Source organism: Schistocerca gregaria, chromosome 9, assembly GCF_023897955.1.
Source record: "Schistocerca gregaria isolate iqSchGreg1 chromosome 9, iqSchGreg1.2, whole genome shotgun sequence".
NCBI lineage: Eukaryota > Metazoa > Arthropoda > Insecta > Orthoptera > Acrididae > Schistocerca > Schistocerca gregaria.
In genome coordinates this window covers 108,776,526-108,794,518 of record NC_064928.1, presented here as the reverse complement: position 1 = coordinate 108,794,518, position 17,993 = coordinate 108,776,526, and the positions used below count along the sequence as shown (strand labels likewise).

Below are 17,993 nucleotides of genomic sequence, written 5' to 3'. Positions count from 1 at the left end.
CATTCTCGTTTATTTGGTGTGTATTACAATTGTTGCAGTATTAGAAACGTAGGTTTTGTTTCATCTAGCAGACAGTGACAAAATAGATGTATCCACAGCAGTCTTGGGTCTTACTTGTATGAACAGCTTTTTCAGTATTAGACAACATTTCGACTGTTCATGTAGCAAAACGTTTGACGAACTTTGATGAACTTTGATGAGGTAATAAATTCCTTTGCAGAAAGGAAAGCACACCATGTAAAGCTGTACCAAGATTAGAGAGAAAAAAATCTCTAGGAGCTAAGGGTTGACGAAATGTGTATTGTCTTGCTTGTCCAGTGTCTTTACTGGGTTTATGTATCCTACATTTAATTTTATGTCACACAAAGCAGCATGTTGTTAGCTGATAGGGAACAAAGAGTGCAAATTTTCTGAAGAGTTTTTTTCTTGTTTTATAAACTGACCAACTGTAAGCAGGAGACACACCATAGGACATTTTAATTTCCACTGTCCTGAATATGGTTTGATGGCATCCATTACAAAATATACATGTTTCAATTCCACAGAGCAAAGTACAGTGACGTGTGATAGAAGAATGCTGTGTGAGGAGGCGAGGCACTGCACTTTGGCGCATTTATGATCAAATAACATGCCCTACATTTCCTCAAACACAAGTGTTTTATGCATCAGACTCTTGAGAAAGATGTGTGCTACAAAATGAACATAATTTTGAAAATTCAATTTTGTTAAATTTTTTATGTCCTATCTCAAACGCGTGAGGGAATGGCGTGGTATTGTCCCGGTTAGGAAACATTGTAGATCTGGGGCTGATGCGCAGAGCAGTCTGAGTTACAGTGGGGAAGTGGGTCGTCTCCATGTGACCCATGTTTACATTTAGTGATTTTGCTGTTTCCTCTTGGTTTACTGCTCTCACGTCAAATGAAAACAAAACAGATTTCTGTCACCGGGAGCTATCAAGTGAATTAAAATACATAATTATGGATGGCTAAAATGTGTTAGTTGCAGATTTTATTTTATTTCCACTTTTCTGACAGTCAAGCATTAATTGCCTTGCAGAACAATGAAGTTATTTTTGTCGGTTTGCCAAAGAAATTTTCTTTTATTAATCATTTCCACTGAGGCAGACAATATATTCGAAACGAAGTGTTTAGTTCCACGCACTGTTAGCTGTATTTCAAGTGCACATTTTCAACTTCTAGCACATTTGGCATTATGCCATAATAAAGAACCAAACATGAGAACACAATACTCCAAGAAAATTTACATCCTGAAAACTACATTGAAAAGCTTATCAGGTCATGGCTTACTTCACTGGGAATCTGGGGTCACGAAATTCAGATCCTCTTGGAGTGTCCTCTGATGCCTTGTTTCTTTTATGGCATATAATGTAAGATCTTTTAATGTTTTACACGTAAGAACATATGGGCTCCCTACGACATCGTAGCTGCGCAAGTGCGATGATGCCTGTCATCTGGCGCTCTCTAGCAACTGCAGAAATGAACCTATTTCTAACAGGTTGTAGGAAAATTTTCTGAATGGTGGTTTGAAAAGCGTTACCATCAAAGTAGCATTCTGGCAGTTACACCAGAACTATGTGCGATAATGTAAGATGAATTTCTTAAATCACAGAGAGTTTGACTCTCATTTAAAAATCAACTCTTTGATGACAAGCCATTTAGATGAATTTCAAGCCCAGAAGATCAGACATTTGTCATTAAAAATTTTACTGGCACCTTTGTGTGTTTATCTTAAATTGTAACACGTGCATAAAAGACCAACATTGTATGTTACAGCTTAGCTTCTCTTGCAGTGTATTAATCTTATAGACCAATATTATATGTGACAGCTTTGTGTTTTGTGTAGCTACAATATGTATATTAATTTAAACCATTAACTTTTTCTGTTTGTGTGTTCGTGCTACTTAACAGTGATGTTGCTATTGGTTGCCTACATCACGTGTCCTAAGCTCTGAATACCCGTTGTGATCGGCTAGCTAGATCACGTGACATGAGCTATGACTGGCTTACAAAAGCGCATCACAATCTCTATTTTAATGCTTCGGAAAGTAACAAGCAGTGTTTGGTGGAATTCAAATTTATACTTTCGTAATACGAAAATATGCAGTGGACATGTTGCTACACATTAAAGATCTTTTCAAAACAGTTTTTTTCTGTGTTTAGTTTTCTAAAGCCCCGGGAAATTCTACGCCTGTGTATAAAACCAGAACCATTCAAAAGACTTACAAGTTATACAGTTCAGAGAGAAAATATACTGTCAGTTAACAGGGGAAAAAATATGTTTTGACCCTGGAGAAAGTGTATTTTTAACCGGGAAATCCGGGAATTTTTTTCCTTGTCCATGTATACACCCTGTGAAATTGAATTTAGCAAAGCAAAAACAGAAATGCTGAATTTTGTTTTCAATTTTTCCTTTACGATAGAAAATCCAGGAATACAGAACCAGGTCAATTCTTGCATAGCTCTAAGGTTGAGTGATACAGATATGAGTATCAGTGGCATTCAGATCCAACTCCAGTCATTAAAACTGAATTAAGGGCCAAGCCCCAGTGGAATTCATATCAGATTCTACTAAGAATTTCTGGCTGAAGTATCCCCTCCTAAAATGCTCCTTGTGGAAATTCCTGTACTGCGTATCACAGCCTGGTGGCTTGATAAAAACTTTGCTGAAATGCGGCTCAGGTTACCGGTGTTTTGAATGCCATGACGTCACTTCATCATGTATGTACCTGGTAGGCTGTCAGTAGCAAAGGGAACATATCGCTGCATAAACTGCTTCAGTAGTGGCCAGCTAGATTGTGAAATGACCCCAAAACTATGCGCTTTTGTTTGGTAAGTCACATCATCTTTGTTTTTAGATATATTTTTCCCACGTGGAATGTTTCCCTCTATTATATTCAAATCATTAATTTATATTATTTTTATTGTTTCCTGGAAGGTATGTGTTTGCCAAATATAGTAGTACAGAAAAAAGGACAGGTATACACTCGCGCACACCCACACATATCCATCCGCACATACAGACAAAAGCAGACATTTGTAAAGGCCTTTACAAATGTCTGCTTGCGTGTGTGCGTGTGCGTGCGCGCGCGCGTGTGTGTATACCTATCCTTTTTTCCCCCCAAGGTAAGTCTTTCCACTCCCAGGATTGGAATGACTCCTTACCTTCTCCCTTAAAACCCACATCCTTTCATCTTTCCCTCTCCTTACCTCTTTCCTGACGAAGCAACCGCCGGTTGCGAAAGCTTGAATTTTGTGTGTATGTTTGTGTTTGTTTGTGTGTCTGTCGACCTGCCAGTGCCTTTGTTTGGTAAGTCACATCTTTGTTTTTAGATATAAAAATAATATAATTTTCACATAAACTTTGCACTCTTTAATTACTGGAATTTTAAAAACTCATTCTTGTTTTTATTCTCTCTTGCTTCTTTTGTTTTTGAAGGACAGTTTATCTTACTAATTCATTTGCAAAACACACAAACAAATTATACAAAAAATGCTTATCAACCTAACCTTTGCACCATAAACACCAAAACCTTAAAAAGTCATCCCTGAATGTGGTTTTCATTGAAATAACTGATGCACATTTTAGGTTGTCCTAGACAGTCATTGCAGAAGGTTGTGACTTTCTTGGGTTTGTTGTATGCTGCTTTCTTGCGTGAAAATCCATTTGTAGCAGAATGTGCAGTGTCGCCAAAATTTTCTTGCAGGTCCCTCATTTTTTCCCAAAGTATGTGCTTTCTTTCTTGATGGAGGAATGGCACATCCATATATTTGCAAGGGAATTGACTGTTTGAAATTTCGAAATAACCTCCTCGTCTTCCTCCTCGAAGTGCTCTTTTTACGGTGCAGAATCCTAGCATATACTATAGAGGTCTCTAATTGAAGTTCCATTGCAACTTTTCACCCCCTTTCTCAAGAGTTAATAATATGAATACATCTGGTCACTGAAATCTTGTTGTACTCCAGCACAACATTTGGTTTGATTATAACTTCTCCCCCTTTTGTCCTCTAAAACATCACTATGCCCAGGGAGACTTGAAATCATTAGAACTCTCCTTTTGTCAACCCAATTAAAAATTTTGACCCCATATTGTCCTTTGCTCCACATATTTCCTCCTTTTTAAGCTGCTTCTTCGCTATATCCTAGGGAAGTCCTGCTCTATTTGGGCGATTTGTTTGCTGGAGAAGGATATTTTTATCTAACAACTTATGTGTTAGAGAAATGCTTGTATAGAAATAGTCAGCTCACTTGGCATTTTGAACAATTTCTGTGCTGCATATTTATTTATTTCCTACAAAGTGGCTTGTGTTACCAACCTTTTGCAAACATCAGAAGGGATACCAAAAGTGGTGGAAATATTAATTTCTGAATCCCGATTAAAAATTACTTGTGTTATATTTTGTCCATTTGGTTTCTCAATTGAGATATCAGTTTCATCAGTGCAATTACCATTATCATGGTCTCATCATCATCAGAACAGGAGTCATCATCTTCTACATTTAAATCCAAAGAGACTCTTGAATCTTGGTGACTGTAAGCTGGATAGTCGTCTGATGCAGGAGAGATGTTGTGATCACCAGAGCCAAATTTTTTTTTTTTTTTTTTTTTTTTAGCCGTTCAGATAGTAGCATAGGCCCTTGTCATCTAATGGTGTACTACATCTGTGTTTCCTTGTTACTGACAGCCCCCAAATAGATGGATCCATTTCTAGCTAAACATGCAATGAAATGGTATTAAGACTGGTGGCCAGCTACAATTATTGTAGAAGATAAACAATCATCTCATAACCGTATACCTTATTTTACTACACATCTAAAGCAGCTATTCTTAGCTGCTAACACTAACAAATGGTGGTGTGTGTAGTTTAATGTACAACAATATGTGACCAGTTTTGTGTAACTTTTGGTGCTAAAAGTGTGCGGCACAACCATCAGGAGTCAGGGTGACATGATCAGTTGAAAACGTGCAGGAAAGTGTTGGATCACTTGTGGTCCAAACGGAAGCAATAACATATTTGAATTACTCATCGTGGTGAATAAATATGTACAGTCCCAGCAGTCTCTTTGGATGGAAAGGCCTCATATGATGCAACAAAGTACAATCACAGTGCATTCCTTTCCCTGGCCAAGCCTTGGGAGGAATGAAGGACTAGATAGCAAGGAGCTAACACCCCCCTCCCCCCCTCCCCCCCCCCCCCCTGGTCCCACCTCAATACCTGGTTTGTACCAGGACTGAAAGGGACACCTTTTCGGCCACAAAGCATTTATATATTGTGGAACACAGTGAAGACAAATACGGGAGGGTTGCAGTCATCTCTAAGATGAAGATTGGAAGATTGGGTCCCTCCCGATCAAAATGTCATTGGGATGTGCACTTCATCTGTCGTGTCCATAGGGGACCAAGGGAAAACAGGGTTGCTACTGGGGCCTTCAACTTGGCTTTAGAGGGTGATACATTGCCTGAGGTGGTCAAGGTGATGGTCTACCGGTGTGACATGAAACCCAATGTTCCTCCTCCTATGAGATGCTTCAGGTGTATGAAGTTGGGACAATGTCTTCCTTTTTCTCTGCTACCCCAGTCTGCAGGGATTGTGGACATCCACTGCATATGAATGTTCTTTGTGCCACTCTCCCATCTGTGTAAACTGCGGCGAGCTCCACTCCCCTGCTCACCAGACTGCCCCATATTTAAGTGTGAGAAGAAAATCCAGGAGTATAAAAGTCTAGGCAGGCTCACATTTCAAGAGACTAGAAAAGAGTAGGAGCATCTTAATCCAATACAAATGACACAATCCTACACTACAGCCACAATGTCATCGCCTTTGCTGTCGACTGTGCCTTCCTCTGTTGCACCTATTACAGTGGGCCCTCAGAGCTGCCCCCCCCCCCCCCCGCCCCCCTCTCCCCTTTCCCCACTTGCCAGGCGGTTGGGAGACCTGGTGCTCCCACTGCAGCTGCTTGGGGAGCATTGAGTCCCCACCTGCTGAGGACACTGGTTCCCATCCCCCAGCTGGAGGCACCTCATCTTTCTCCAGATTCTTTAGCTAAGAAGACATCCATCAGGACCCTCCCTTCCATGGCTACTGCTGGTCCACAGCCAGCCCCCTAGCAAGTGGCTGAAGGAACCACAGGCTGCTCGCGGTTGAACTTCTCGTTCTTCCTCTGTCCTTTAAACCAATTAAGGGAAACCTTCCCAGTCCTTGCCTTGTAAGGATAAAAAGACAAAAAGAAATGCTCTGAGGTGAAGGAAACTCTGGTGGCCCCCGTGTGCACAAGGTGGAAATCCTTTGGCTACCGAGGTTATTTTAAGAATCGTACTGGCTATGAGAGGGTATCAGATGAAGTTTGTGTGTATGTGGTGCACACTCTATATAGTGAGTGACCTTGTGCCTCGGGGTGGAGCAGTGGTCACTGGCTGAGGTAAAGACATAGAAATTTCACTGGCATGGCTCGACCTTTGAACTCTGGTGCGTCCACACACTTGAGTGTAGCACACGGAACTTATTCAGCCATTGATCTCTCCTTTTGCAGCCCTGGTCTTCTACCATCTATCCACTGGAGGGTCCACAATGACCGGTGTGGAAGTGACCAGTTCCTGATCTTCCTGTTCCTCCCTAAGCATTGCTCCCCTGATGCCTGCCCAGATGGGTTCTCCATAATGCTGTTAGTATGGATTCACCTCTGCTGTTGTCCTTAGCTCTCCATCACAAGGCATTATTGATATGGCTGTTCAGCATACAATGGCAGCAATTCTTTTGGCAGCCAACTATCCCCTATTCCTCAGGTTTCCCCCTTTGGAAAATGGTACCCTGGTGGACCCCAGAGGTTGTTACAGCCCTTAGACATCTTAGGCAGGCTCTCAAACACCATAGGTGGCACTCTTCATTGGAGCACCTCGTCACTTTTAAACAGCTTCATGCCCAAATCTGCTACCTCATAAAATGGAAAAAAAGCAAGAATCCTGGGAACAGTAAATTTCCACCACTGGATAACGTAACTCTCCATCACAGGTATGAGCAAAGATCGGACACATCTACAGCTTCCAGTCCCCTGCAGATGTACCGTGTATTTCCGTAGATGATGCCATTTATACTGATCCAGACGCTGTCGCCAAACATTTTGCTGAGTACTTTGATGGAAGTGTATGGAAGTGAAACGTGCACGATAAATAGTTTAGACAAGAAGAGAATAGAAGCTTTCGAAATGTGGTGCTGCAGAAGAATGCTGAAGATTAGATGGGTAGATCACATAACTAATGAGGAGGTATTGAATAGAACTGGGGAGAAGAGGAGCTTGTGGCACAACTTGACTTTCTAGTCAAGGTGGTTGGTAGGACATGTTCTGAGGCATCAAGGGATCACTAATTTAGTATTGGAGGGCAGCGTGGAGGGTAAAAATTGTAGAGGGAGACCAAGAGATGAATACACTAAGCAGATTCAGAAGGATGTAGGCTGCAGTAGGTACTGGGAGATGAAGCAGCTTGCACAGGATAGAGTGGCATGGAGAGCATCAAACCAGTCTCAGCATTGAAGACCACAACAACTACTTTGATGGTGCATCTGCATCTAAGAACTACCACCCCACCTTTCAGCTGATGAAACAGCAGTTGGAGTGAATGCACTTATCTTTTACTACCCGGCACCTGGAGCCATATAGTGCTCCATTAAGTGAACGGGAGCTCTACAGTGCCTTAACTCATTGCCCTGATATGGCCCCAGGGCCACACTGCATCCACAACCAAATGCTGCAGCATCTCTCAGCAATTGTCAGTGTCACATCCTTGCCATCTTTAATCGGATCTGGAACAAGTGTGAGTTTCCATCTCAGTGGCGAGAAGGTGTGATAGCTCCAGTACTGAAACCAGAACCCTCACAGGACATTTACTGCCCAATCAGCCTTACCGACACTGTCAAAGTTGTACGAATGCATGGTGAGGAAGCGGCTCTGTTGGCTCCTTGAATCTTGGTGGCCTTTCAGCTGCATCTGAAGGCGGTTTTTGCAAAGGGTTCTCCACTGCTGATAATTTGGTCCATCTGAAGTCCACCATACATGTGCTGAGCAGCCTTCTTCGTGCCTCTGGACCGCTGTGTCCTGCACTTCGTCAGCGTCCACCAGTGCACCCAGCTTGCAGAAAAACATTACAGCTTAACAGAAAGGAATCTGGTGTTTTTTCATTTAAATTTGCATTTTTATGGTAATTTGAATTAGTTTAGTAATTTAATTTCAATGGTGGGCCTTTGCATGTTGTTAGCATCTCATTATTGTCTTTTTTGATCCACAGAAGGCTTATGGCATCACCCCATCCTTGCATGAGTGGGGTCTCTGGGGTTGACTCCCAATTTTAGTCAAGAATTTAATGTCACACCATACCTTCTGGGTTCAAGTGGGTGCTTCACTCAGTACACCCCCCCCCCCCCCCCCTCCCCCCATATCCAGGAGTACGGGATCCGGCATGACTCTACTGAGCATTGCCCTCTTTCTGGTGACCATTATGGACTAGCGGTAACTGGGGGGTTTTGATATCGCCCTCTTTATTTGCTCGTCTACTATGGGTGTTGCTCAGTGTCATATTAGGGCGCCATGTGAAAGGTGCATTCATGAGTTCTCACCCATGGCTTTTGATTTTCAGCCACCAAGACTCATGTGGATGCACTTATTTTGTCATCGTACTCCCCACGAATACCCAGAGCTTCATGTAAACAATCAATTACTTCCTGTAGTTCAGATGCACCGCTTTTTGGGACTGGTCATAGATTCGTGGCTGACATGGCTTCCCCACCTTCGCCAACTTAATCAAAAACGCTGGCGACACCTCAATACGCTTTGCTGCCTCAGTAACCCTAGCTGGGGTGCACTACCCTTTAGCAGCACTACAAAATGTGTCCAACATGCAGCAGGAGCCTTCTAAACCAGCCCTGTGAACAGCCTACTAGCTGAGGCTGGAGTTCCTCCATTATCTATCAGGTGCCAACAACAGCTTCTGAATTATGTGTTTGTAGCTTCCCTGAACATCCCAACTACCATGTCGTGCACCTCCCACAACAGCCACCCAGAACTGGATATAAAATTCCATCATGCCTCCAGTGTCTGTTCAGAACTGCATCTTCCTCAATTGTCACCTCTGGTCAGGGAGACATTGTATTTGCCCCCCTGGCTTGTGCTCTGAACTCAGATTTGTCTAGAAATCTGCTTTGGTTCTCTGTTGACACCACAATTTTTCGCAACCTGCTCTGGCTGTCCTTGAGATGTATGTGGGTTCAGAAGTGGTACTTGTCGAGATTGCTCCAGATTTGATGGATGAACAGGCTTTGGATACACACATGCACAGTGCAGAGAACTCCACAGTAGCTACCCTTGGCTGATACATGGCCACATTCGCTGACGTGAGGTTCCTCCTCACTATTGATGCAGAGCCGGCCTGACGGTGGTCCATGTGCTCATTGACAGCCCTGATTTGGTGCTTCGAGGTGGCATCTTAATCTTGCTGACATGATTCGTTCGGTGCTAGCAGACTATGCCAAAGGGGCTGACCTGGTGTTACACTTTACCTGTGAAGATGGATTCTATTCATCCCTGTGAGGTAGGGCTTTTTGGCCTCATTGACTGCCTGAGGTGTTGTTGGAGTAATCCTCTCATATCCCCCCCCCTCCCCCATTCAACATCTACATCTACACTCTGCAAATCACTGAAGTGCGTGGCAGAAAATACGTTAATAAGGTTTGTTTCCATTCCATTCACGTATGGAGCACAGGAAGAATGATTGTTTTGATGCCTCATTGTGTGCCATATAATTATTGTAATCTTGGCCTGACGATCCCTGTGCAAGCAGTACATAGGGGATCGAGTACATTCGTAGAATCACCATGTAAAGCTGGTTCTTGAAGCTTTGTTAGTAGGTTTTCTCAGGATAGTTTATGTCTATAGGAAAACCCCAATCAGATGTTCTTGGCTGGTCCACCGCTCCAGTTGATCTGATTGTGCTAGAGCCAAACTTGCCCTGACTCGTGTTGGTGACTAGCCATTGTGCCATTGTTGTTTACAGTTTGGTTTGGTGCTATGTCGTCTCCATTATCATTTCTGTCATTGTCTGTGTTTTTTTGTATAGTTCTGCACTGTGAAGTTTTGGTGCTTGCTGCTCAGTGGTAGCACAACATTTTTTTTTCCATTGTTTGTTACGGGGTTGTATGTATTTGTTTTGCAATTTGTGTACTGTACAGCTGGCTGTGGTTTTTTGTCATGTCAGGAGTGAAATGTAATCACATTACTCCTTCACTAAATTAAAAATTAGGAGTGCTAAGAAGACTGGACCCGGGGCAATCGGGGCAAAAAATTGCTAAGGAACTCAATATAGGCACTATGGCGATAAAAGATTTGAGAAAAAATCAGAAAGACATTGAATCGTGTACTATGGTGGTGGTGGTGGTGGTTGTTGTTGTTGTTGTTGTTGTTGTTGTTGTTGTCTTCAGTCCTGAGACTGGTTTGATGCAGCTCTCCATGCGATTCTATCCTGTGCAAGCTGCTTCATCTCCCAGTACCTACTGCAACCTACATCCTTCTGAATCTGCTTAGTGTACTCACCTCTCGGTCTCCCTCTACGATTTTTACCCTCCACGCTGCCCTCCAACGCTAAATTTGTGATCCCTTGATGCCTCAAAACATGTCCTACCAACCTATCCCTTCTTCTAGTCAAGTTGTGCCACAAACTTCTCTCCTCCCCAATCCTATTCAATACCTCCTCATTAGTTACGTGATCTATCCATCTTATCTTCAGTATTCTTCTGTAGCACCACATTTCGAAAGCTTCTATTCTCTTCTTGTCCAAACTAGTTATCGTCCATGTTTCGCTTCCATACATGGCTACACTCCAAACAAATACTTTCAGAAACGACTTCCTGATACATAAATCTATATTCGATGTTAACAAATTTCTCTTCTTCAGAAACGCTTTCCTTGTCATTGCCAGTCTACATTTTATATCCTCTCTACTTCGACCTTCATCCGTTATTTTACTTCCTAAATAGCAAATCTCCTTTACTACTTGAAGTGTCTCATTTCCTTATCTAATTTCCTCAGCATCACCCGATTTAATTTGACTACATTCCATTATCCTCGTTTTGCTCTTGTTGATGTTCATCTTATATCCTCCTTTCAAGACACTGTCCATTCCGTTCAACTGCTCTTCCAAGTCCTTTGCCGTCTTTGACAGAATTACAATGTCATCGGCGAACCTCAAAGTTTTTACTTCCTCTCCATGAATTTTAATACCTACTCCAAATTTTTCTTTTGCTTCCTTTACTGCTTGCTCAATATACAGATTGAATAACATCGGGGAGAGGCTACAACCCTGTCTCACTCCTTTCCCAACCACTGCTTCCCTTTCATGCCCCTCGACTTTTATGACTGCCATCTGGTTTCTGTACAAATTGTAAATAGCCTTTCGCTCCCTGTATTTTACCCCTGCCACCTTTAGAATTTGAAAGAGAGCACTCCAGTCAACATTGTCAAAAGCTTTCTCTAAGTCTACAAATGCTAGAAAAGTAGGTTTGCCTTTTCTTAATCTTTCTTCTAAGATAAGTCGTAAGGTCAGTATTGCCTCACGTGTTCCAACATTTCGACGGAATCCAAACTGATCCTCCCCGAGGTCCGCATCTACCAGCTTTTCCATTCGTCTGTAAAGAATTCGCGTTAGTATTTTGCAGCTGTGACTTATTAAACCGATAGTTCGGTAATTTTCACATCTGTCAGCACCTGCTTTCTTTGGGATTGGAATTATTATATTCTTCTTGAAGTCTGAGGGTATTTCACCTGTCTCATACATCTTGCTACTCCGGGCGCCTTGTTTCGACTCAGGTCTTTCAGTGCTCTGTCAAACTCTTCACGCAGTATCGTACCTCCCATTTCGTCTTCATCTACATCCTCTACCATTTCCATAATATTGTCCTCAAGTACATCACCCTTGTATAAACCTTCTATATACTCCTTCCACCTTTCTGCCTTCCCTTCTTTGCTTAGAACTGGTTTGCCATCTGAGCTCTTGATATTCATACAAGTGGTTCTCCTTTCTCCAAAGGTCTCTTTAATTTTCCTGTAGGCAGTATCTATCTTACCCCTAGTGAGATAAGCTTCTACATCCTTACATTTGTCCTATAGCCATCCCTGTTTAGCCATTTTGCACTTCCTGTCGATCTCATTTTTGAGACGTCTGTATTCCTTTTTGCCTGCTTCATTTACTGCATTTTTATATTTTCTCCTTTCATCAATTAAATTCAATATTTCTTCTGTTACCCAAGGATTTCTAGCAGCCCTCGTCTTTTTACCTACTTTATCCTCTGCTGCCTTCACTACTTCATCCCTCAGAGCTACCCATTCTTCTTCTACTGTATTTCTTTCCCCCATTGCTGTCAATTGTTCCCTTATGCTCTCCTTGAAACTCTGTACAACCTCTGGTTCTTTCAGCTTATCCAGATCCCATGTCCTTAAATTCCCACCTTTTTGCAGTTTCTTCAGTTTTAACCTACAGGTCATAACCAATAGATTGTGGTCAGAGTCCACATCTGCCCCTGGAAATGTCCTACAATTTAAAACCTGATTCCTAAATCTCTGTCTTACCATTATATAATCTATTTGATACCTTTTAGTATCTCCAGGGTTCTTCCACGTATACAACCTTCTTTCATGATTCTTAAACCAAGTGTTAGCTATGATTAAGTTGTGCTCTGTGCAAAATTCTACTAGGCGGCTTCCTCTTTCATTTCTTAGCCCCAATCCATATTCACCTACTATGTTTCCTTCTCTCCCTTTTCCTACACTCGAATTCCAGTCACCCATTACTATTAAATTTTCGTCTCCCTTCACTATCTGAACAATTTCTTTTATTTCATCGTACATTTCTTCAATTTCTTCATCATCTGCAGAGCTAGTTGGCATATAAACTTGTACTACTGTAGTAGGTGTGGGCTTCGTATCTATCTTGGCCACAATAATGCGTTCACTATGCTGTTTGTAGTAGCTTACCCGCATTCCTATTTTCCTATTCATTATTAAACCTACTCCTGCATTACCCCTATTTGATTTTGTGTTTATAGCCCTGTAGTCACCTGACCAGAAGTCTTGTTCCTCCTGCCACCGAACTTCACTAACTTCCACTATATCTAACTTTAACCTATCCATTTCCCTTTTTAAATTTTCTAACCTACCTGCCTGATTAAGGGATCTGACATTCCACGCTCCGATCTGTAGAACGCCAGTTTTCTTTCTCCTGATAACGACATCCTCCTGTGTAGTCCCCGCCCGGAGATCCGAATGGGGGACTATTTTACCTCCGGAATATTTTACCCAAGAGGATGCCATCATCATCTAATCATACAGTAAAGCTGCATGTCCTCGGGAAAAATTACGGCTGTAGTTTCCCCTTGCTTTCAGCCGTTAGCAGTACCAGCACAGCAAGACCGTTTTGGTTAATGTTGCAAGGCCAGATCAGTCAATCATCCAGACAGTTGCCCCTGCAACTACTGAAAAGGCTGCTGCCCCTCTTCAGGAACCACACGTTTGTCTGGCCTCTCAACAGATACCCCTCCGTTGTGGTTGCACCTACGGTACGGCCATCTGTATCGCTGAGGCACGCAAGGCTCCCCACCAATGGCAAGGTCCATGGTTCATGGGGGGGACTATGATGGTAGATGATGAAAATGCTCATCAGAATTGCAAAACATTGAAAAAGCCTAAACTTGAACTGCTTGACAACTCATTGGGGTTGTGGTTCCACCAAGAAAGCAGGTGGCTGGTGTCATCTTGGGAAAAAAGCTTTCTCAACATGATGATACAGAAGAAAGGGTGTTACGTGATCACAGAGACTGCTGAAATAAAGACCCTAGTCCATTTTTGCAAATGAGTGAGCCAAATCGTAGTAGGAAAAACCATCCCAAAATGTCACAGAACCACATATGGCCTAAACAACATACTCCTAACAATAATAGTTACACGCCTCAGCACAGCAGACCTTGTCTCATTTGAGAAGAAGAGAAATTGCGACTTGTAGGATCATATTACACACATTCCATCAGCTACTGTGCAGTTTCTGTGTTGTTTGGTTTATGGAACACAGACAGCTCTATTTGCCCATGTCAGCTGTGCCCCTTTGTGATATACCCAGCTGCAGATATAAGTTGCCTGGAGTTGTCTTCGCACTGTTTCTTCAAACCTGGTTGAGATGGACGCAGCAATTCATATAGGTGTGAAACAAATTGCCATTGACAAAGCATCACACTTGTCTCCAGTTCCTGTCATTCGGGATCTTTTCGATACCACTGTTGCTCCAAAGTGTTACTCGTCTGCATGTCATACACCATTCATTGTAGAAATGTTGTAGAATCCACATTGACACACAAACAAATTGGGCAAGGGGAAATGTTACTGTGTTGAGTTCGTACAGCTGGACTGCCACGACTTACCTCAGCAGCGGAGGGTCACATTACCACAAGTACAGTGCTCAAAATCTGTCATTGTGCTTTTTAAAGTGTGTAACAAATATTTTTTTCGATCAGTGTATTTTTTATAGCATTAGGCCAGTAACTCAATATGTACGCCATAATTGGAACATATACTAGTTCATTTTTTATATTTATTTATTTATTTATTTATGACAGTGAAAATGTTATATTATCCAACTTCGTTTGATGATGATGATGATGATGATGATGATGATGATGATGATGATGATTTTTTTCCAGCATCAGGTACAGTGAAAAGTGCAGTTGCAGAAGTAGCAGCACAAACACCAACTGTTCTAAAGTACTCAAGTAGTACAAGATTGGAGGACTTCTCATCTGTCCATACTTGGACTGTGACGGGTTTGAAGACGTTGTGTGAAGGAACAACATGTATCGAATCTGCTCCGTTAACCCATCAGAATGGCAGTAAATGGTGCATGGTTCTTACGAAGAGAGCAAATGAAGTGCTTTTGTGGTTTTTACTAAAAAAGAGTGAAACCAACAAGATATTGAGAGCAAAGTTGAAGGCTGACGAAATTCTTCCGACTGGTGTGATATGTGAAGTATTTCAGTGCAAATGGTATCACCTGAAGGAAGGCGAAAAAACAGAAATGCAGGTCATTAGGAAAGCAGGCAATGTCGAACAGAATTACAATGAAAATGAGATAGTACTCCAGTGCGAAATCTGCTTACAGTGCGTTATCCAGGATGAACTGCCTGTGCCAGACACAGAACCACCACACGGCGGTATAGTGAAGGCTGTGGACGAGATGACGCGTGATGAAGTCCTCGCAGACTTTGAGCTATATGCAGGAAATACAGTTCTAAAGGCACATAGGGCACTACTGGCCGTTCGGAGTCCTTACTTTGCTGCCATGCTGCAGCCCCACACAAAGGAAGCAAAGGAGGGTCGTGTGGAGGTAAAGGACGTGAAGCCGGAAATATTGAAGCAGATTATGTTGTACATGTACACAGGAGTAGCTCCGGCTCTCAAGGACATGCCGTTGGAGCTCTTGATAGCCGCTGATAAGTACCAGCTGCACCAGCTGAAGCGTCAGTGTGAGACCCACATCGCCAGCTGTCTGAATGTGGACAATGCCGCAGCAACTGCAACCAATGCCTCAGTTTTCTCCTGCGACCTTCTGTGGGACCGTGCTATCATTTTCATCAGACACAATCTGTGCGAGGTGATGCGCACACCTGGATGGGCAGAGACTGTAGCCACACATCCTGAAGTCGTAGTACGTATCAGTGAGCTTATGGGATGAGTCAGTGAGAAGTAACTGTTCTCCTTAAAATGCTTTCAATACTGTTCCTAATTGTTCAATCCATTTAACAATTCCTAACTGCTTGTTATGACTAAATAATGGGTATATTGTAATGTTTCAAAAGGTACTTGAGAACATGAAACACAACATATTCTTACATTTTGCATCGTCAAGCGACTTGAAACCTCATTGCAGGCTGATCTGCAGATTGTTTTGTCCTGGTTTCTTTTTCAGTTTTATGTGCTGCAAGTAGAATTAATTATTTCTTGTTTTCTTAAAAAAAACTTTTTTTAGATTATTGCATTGACATTAGGTTACTTAATGCTAGTTAAAAGATGTTATTTTTGACCACACAACTGAACTTCACATTAGAACTTCTGTCACCTTCAAGTTAGGAGGCTGCAAAAAAATTTTGTCACAGATAATCAAATGCATTGTACATTTCTTAAAAAATTCATCTTGTGTTACAAATGATAATAGGTAATCTTCAAATAACATATTTACAATTTAGAATTTTGTAAACTTTCTAAGCTGTGCCCAAATGTACATTAATAAAAATGAAGTACTTAGTTTAAACATTTTAATTTTATATTGTTATTAGGAATACTAAAATGAAACTATTAAATACCGTACCTCAAGAAAATGCTACCTGAACCTTTGTGTTAAAACTGTTCAAGCATTCACTATTAGCTTTCCCCTCTTCATGTATTTTCTGTCTTCAGTACATTGTTAGCAAGTCCTGCACTGGCTGAAAATAATGTCTAAGCTCATAGACAACCACTCACTATGGAAATGAAATGATTTATTGCTGCAAGAACATTGGCCGCTGAGCTAGGAAACCTTTCCTCTTCTCGCTGGTGGTGACGGAAAACCCACACATAGTGTATATCACAAGGCAACCCCATAGCTGCTTCCAGTCCCTGAGACCGTGAAGTCAGATGCTGCCCATTCATCCTCCAGGCAAGATGATCATTGGTGTGCAATATTTGTTGTTCGTACATTTTTATCACCCATTTTAGTAACGACCTTGCATTTTACACATGAGAGAGCAGAACCTACCTTGGCTGAGAGTATGTTCTCCATTTTCAGTGGGAAAACTCCATAATAATTCCTTTAACAAAAACCTTTATTTGAATAAAATTAAATGTTAGATTATTTATTTATTCGCTGCCCATGGACTTGAGCTGATAATTTTCAGCTGAGAGTATAAAGTGCGTCAAACAATTTTTTACAAACATTAAACGTTTAACAAAGAAAACAGGATTACATTTTATGAGTACATATGAGGTTAGTAAATACTTCCTGTTAAAATACGACAGCTAATATTTAATCTGACATTTTAATAGTCACTCACACTGTATATATATTTCCCTGCAAGATAAACTTTCGTTGTTGTTATGGTCTTCAGCCCTGAGACTGGTTTGATGCAGCTCTCCATGCTACTCTATCCTGTGCAAGCTTTTTCATCTCCCAGTACATACTGCAACCTACATCCATCTGAATCTGCTTAGTGTAGTCATCTCTTGGTCTCCACCTACGGTTTTTACCCTCATTAGTTATGTGATCTACCCATCTAATCTTCAGCATTCTTCTGTAGCACCACATTTCAAAAGCTTCTATTCTCTTCTTGGACAAACTATTTATCATCCATGTTTCACTTCCATACATGGCTACACTCCATACAAATACTTTCAGAAAAGACTTCCCCCCCCTGCGGGTTCGGGGGTACGAATAGGCCCGTGGTATTCCTGCCTGTCGTAAGAGGCGACTAAAAGGAGTCTTCAAAGTTTCGGCCTTATGTGATGGTCCCCACTTGGGTTGACCTGCCATTTTCAAAATTTCCGTTGTTAGTGCGTGCCATTTGGGGAAGGACGCCTTACGTGGTGTTTTTCTATTGGTCCATCGTGCACCTCCATCTTGCAATGCTATCTATTGTCGTGTGGAGGGATTTACACCCCATGTCTTCTGGGTTGCCTCCTCGTCTTGTGCGCAATCCCCTTCTTAGCGCCCACGGCAACTGTGGACCCTTTCAACACCTAAAATCCAGCACGGTAGCCAGTCCGTTGTGGTGGGGTCGTCATGTACCCTCTTGGTGGTAGCCCCCTGACCACGCAGGGATCGCACTACAGATGCCAGAGCTGTTTCCTCCCCATGCATGCCAAGGAGTATGTGCCCATCTTGTCTGGGGCACGGGGACTCCGGGCAATGGGATATCGGCC

The 17,993-nt window shown here is 42.1% G+C and overlaps 1 protein-coding gene across 5 annotated transcripts in view; it reads left to right on the top strand.

Annotated features, from left to right (window-relative positions):
- The window catches only part of LOC126292101 (speckle-type POZ protein-like), a 43,126-nt gene extending 26,782 nt beyond the window's left edge, over positions 1-16,344 (top strand). For all 5 annotated transcript variants that reach the window (XM_049985928.1, XM_049985925.1, XM_049985927.1 and 2 more), the window contains one exon: positions 14,747-16,344. In XM_049985928.1, coding sequence (XP_049841885.1) covers positions 14,944-15,774 — 831 coding nt within the window. In that variant the 5' untranslated portion in view covers positions 14,747-14,943 and the 3' untranslated portion in view covers positions 15,775-16,344. The remainder of the gene's footprint in view (positions 1-14,746) is intronic.
- The last annotated feature ends 1,649 nt before the right edge of the window (positions 16,345-17,993 follow it).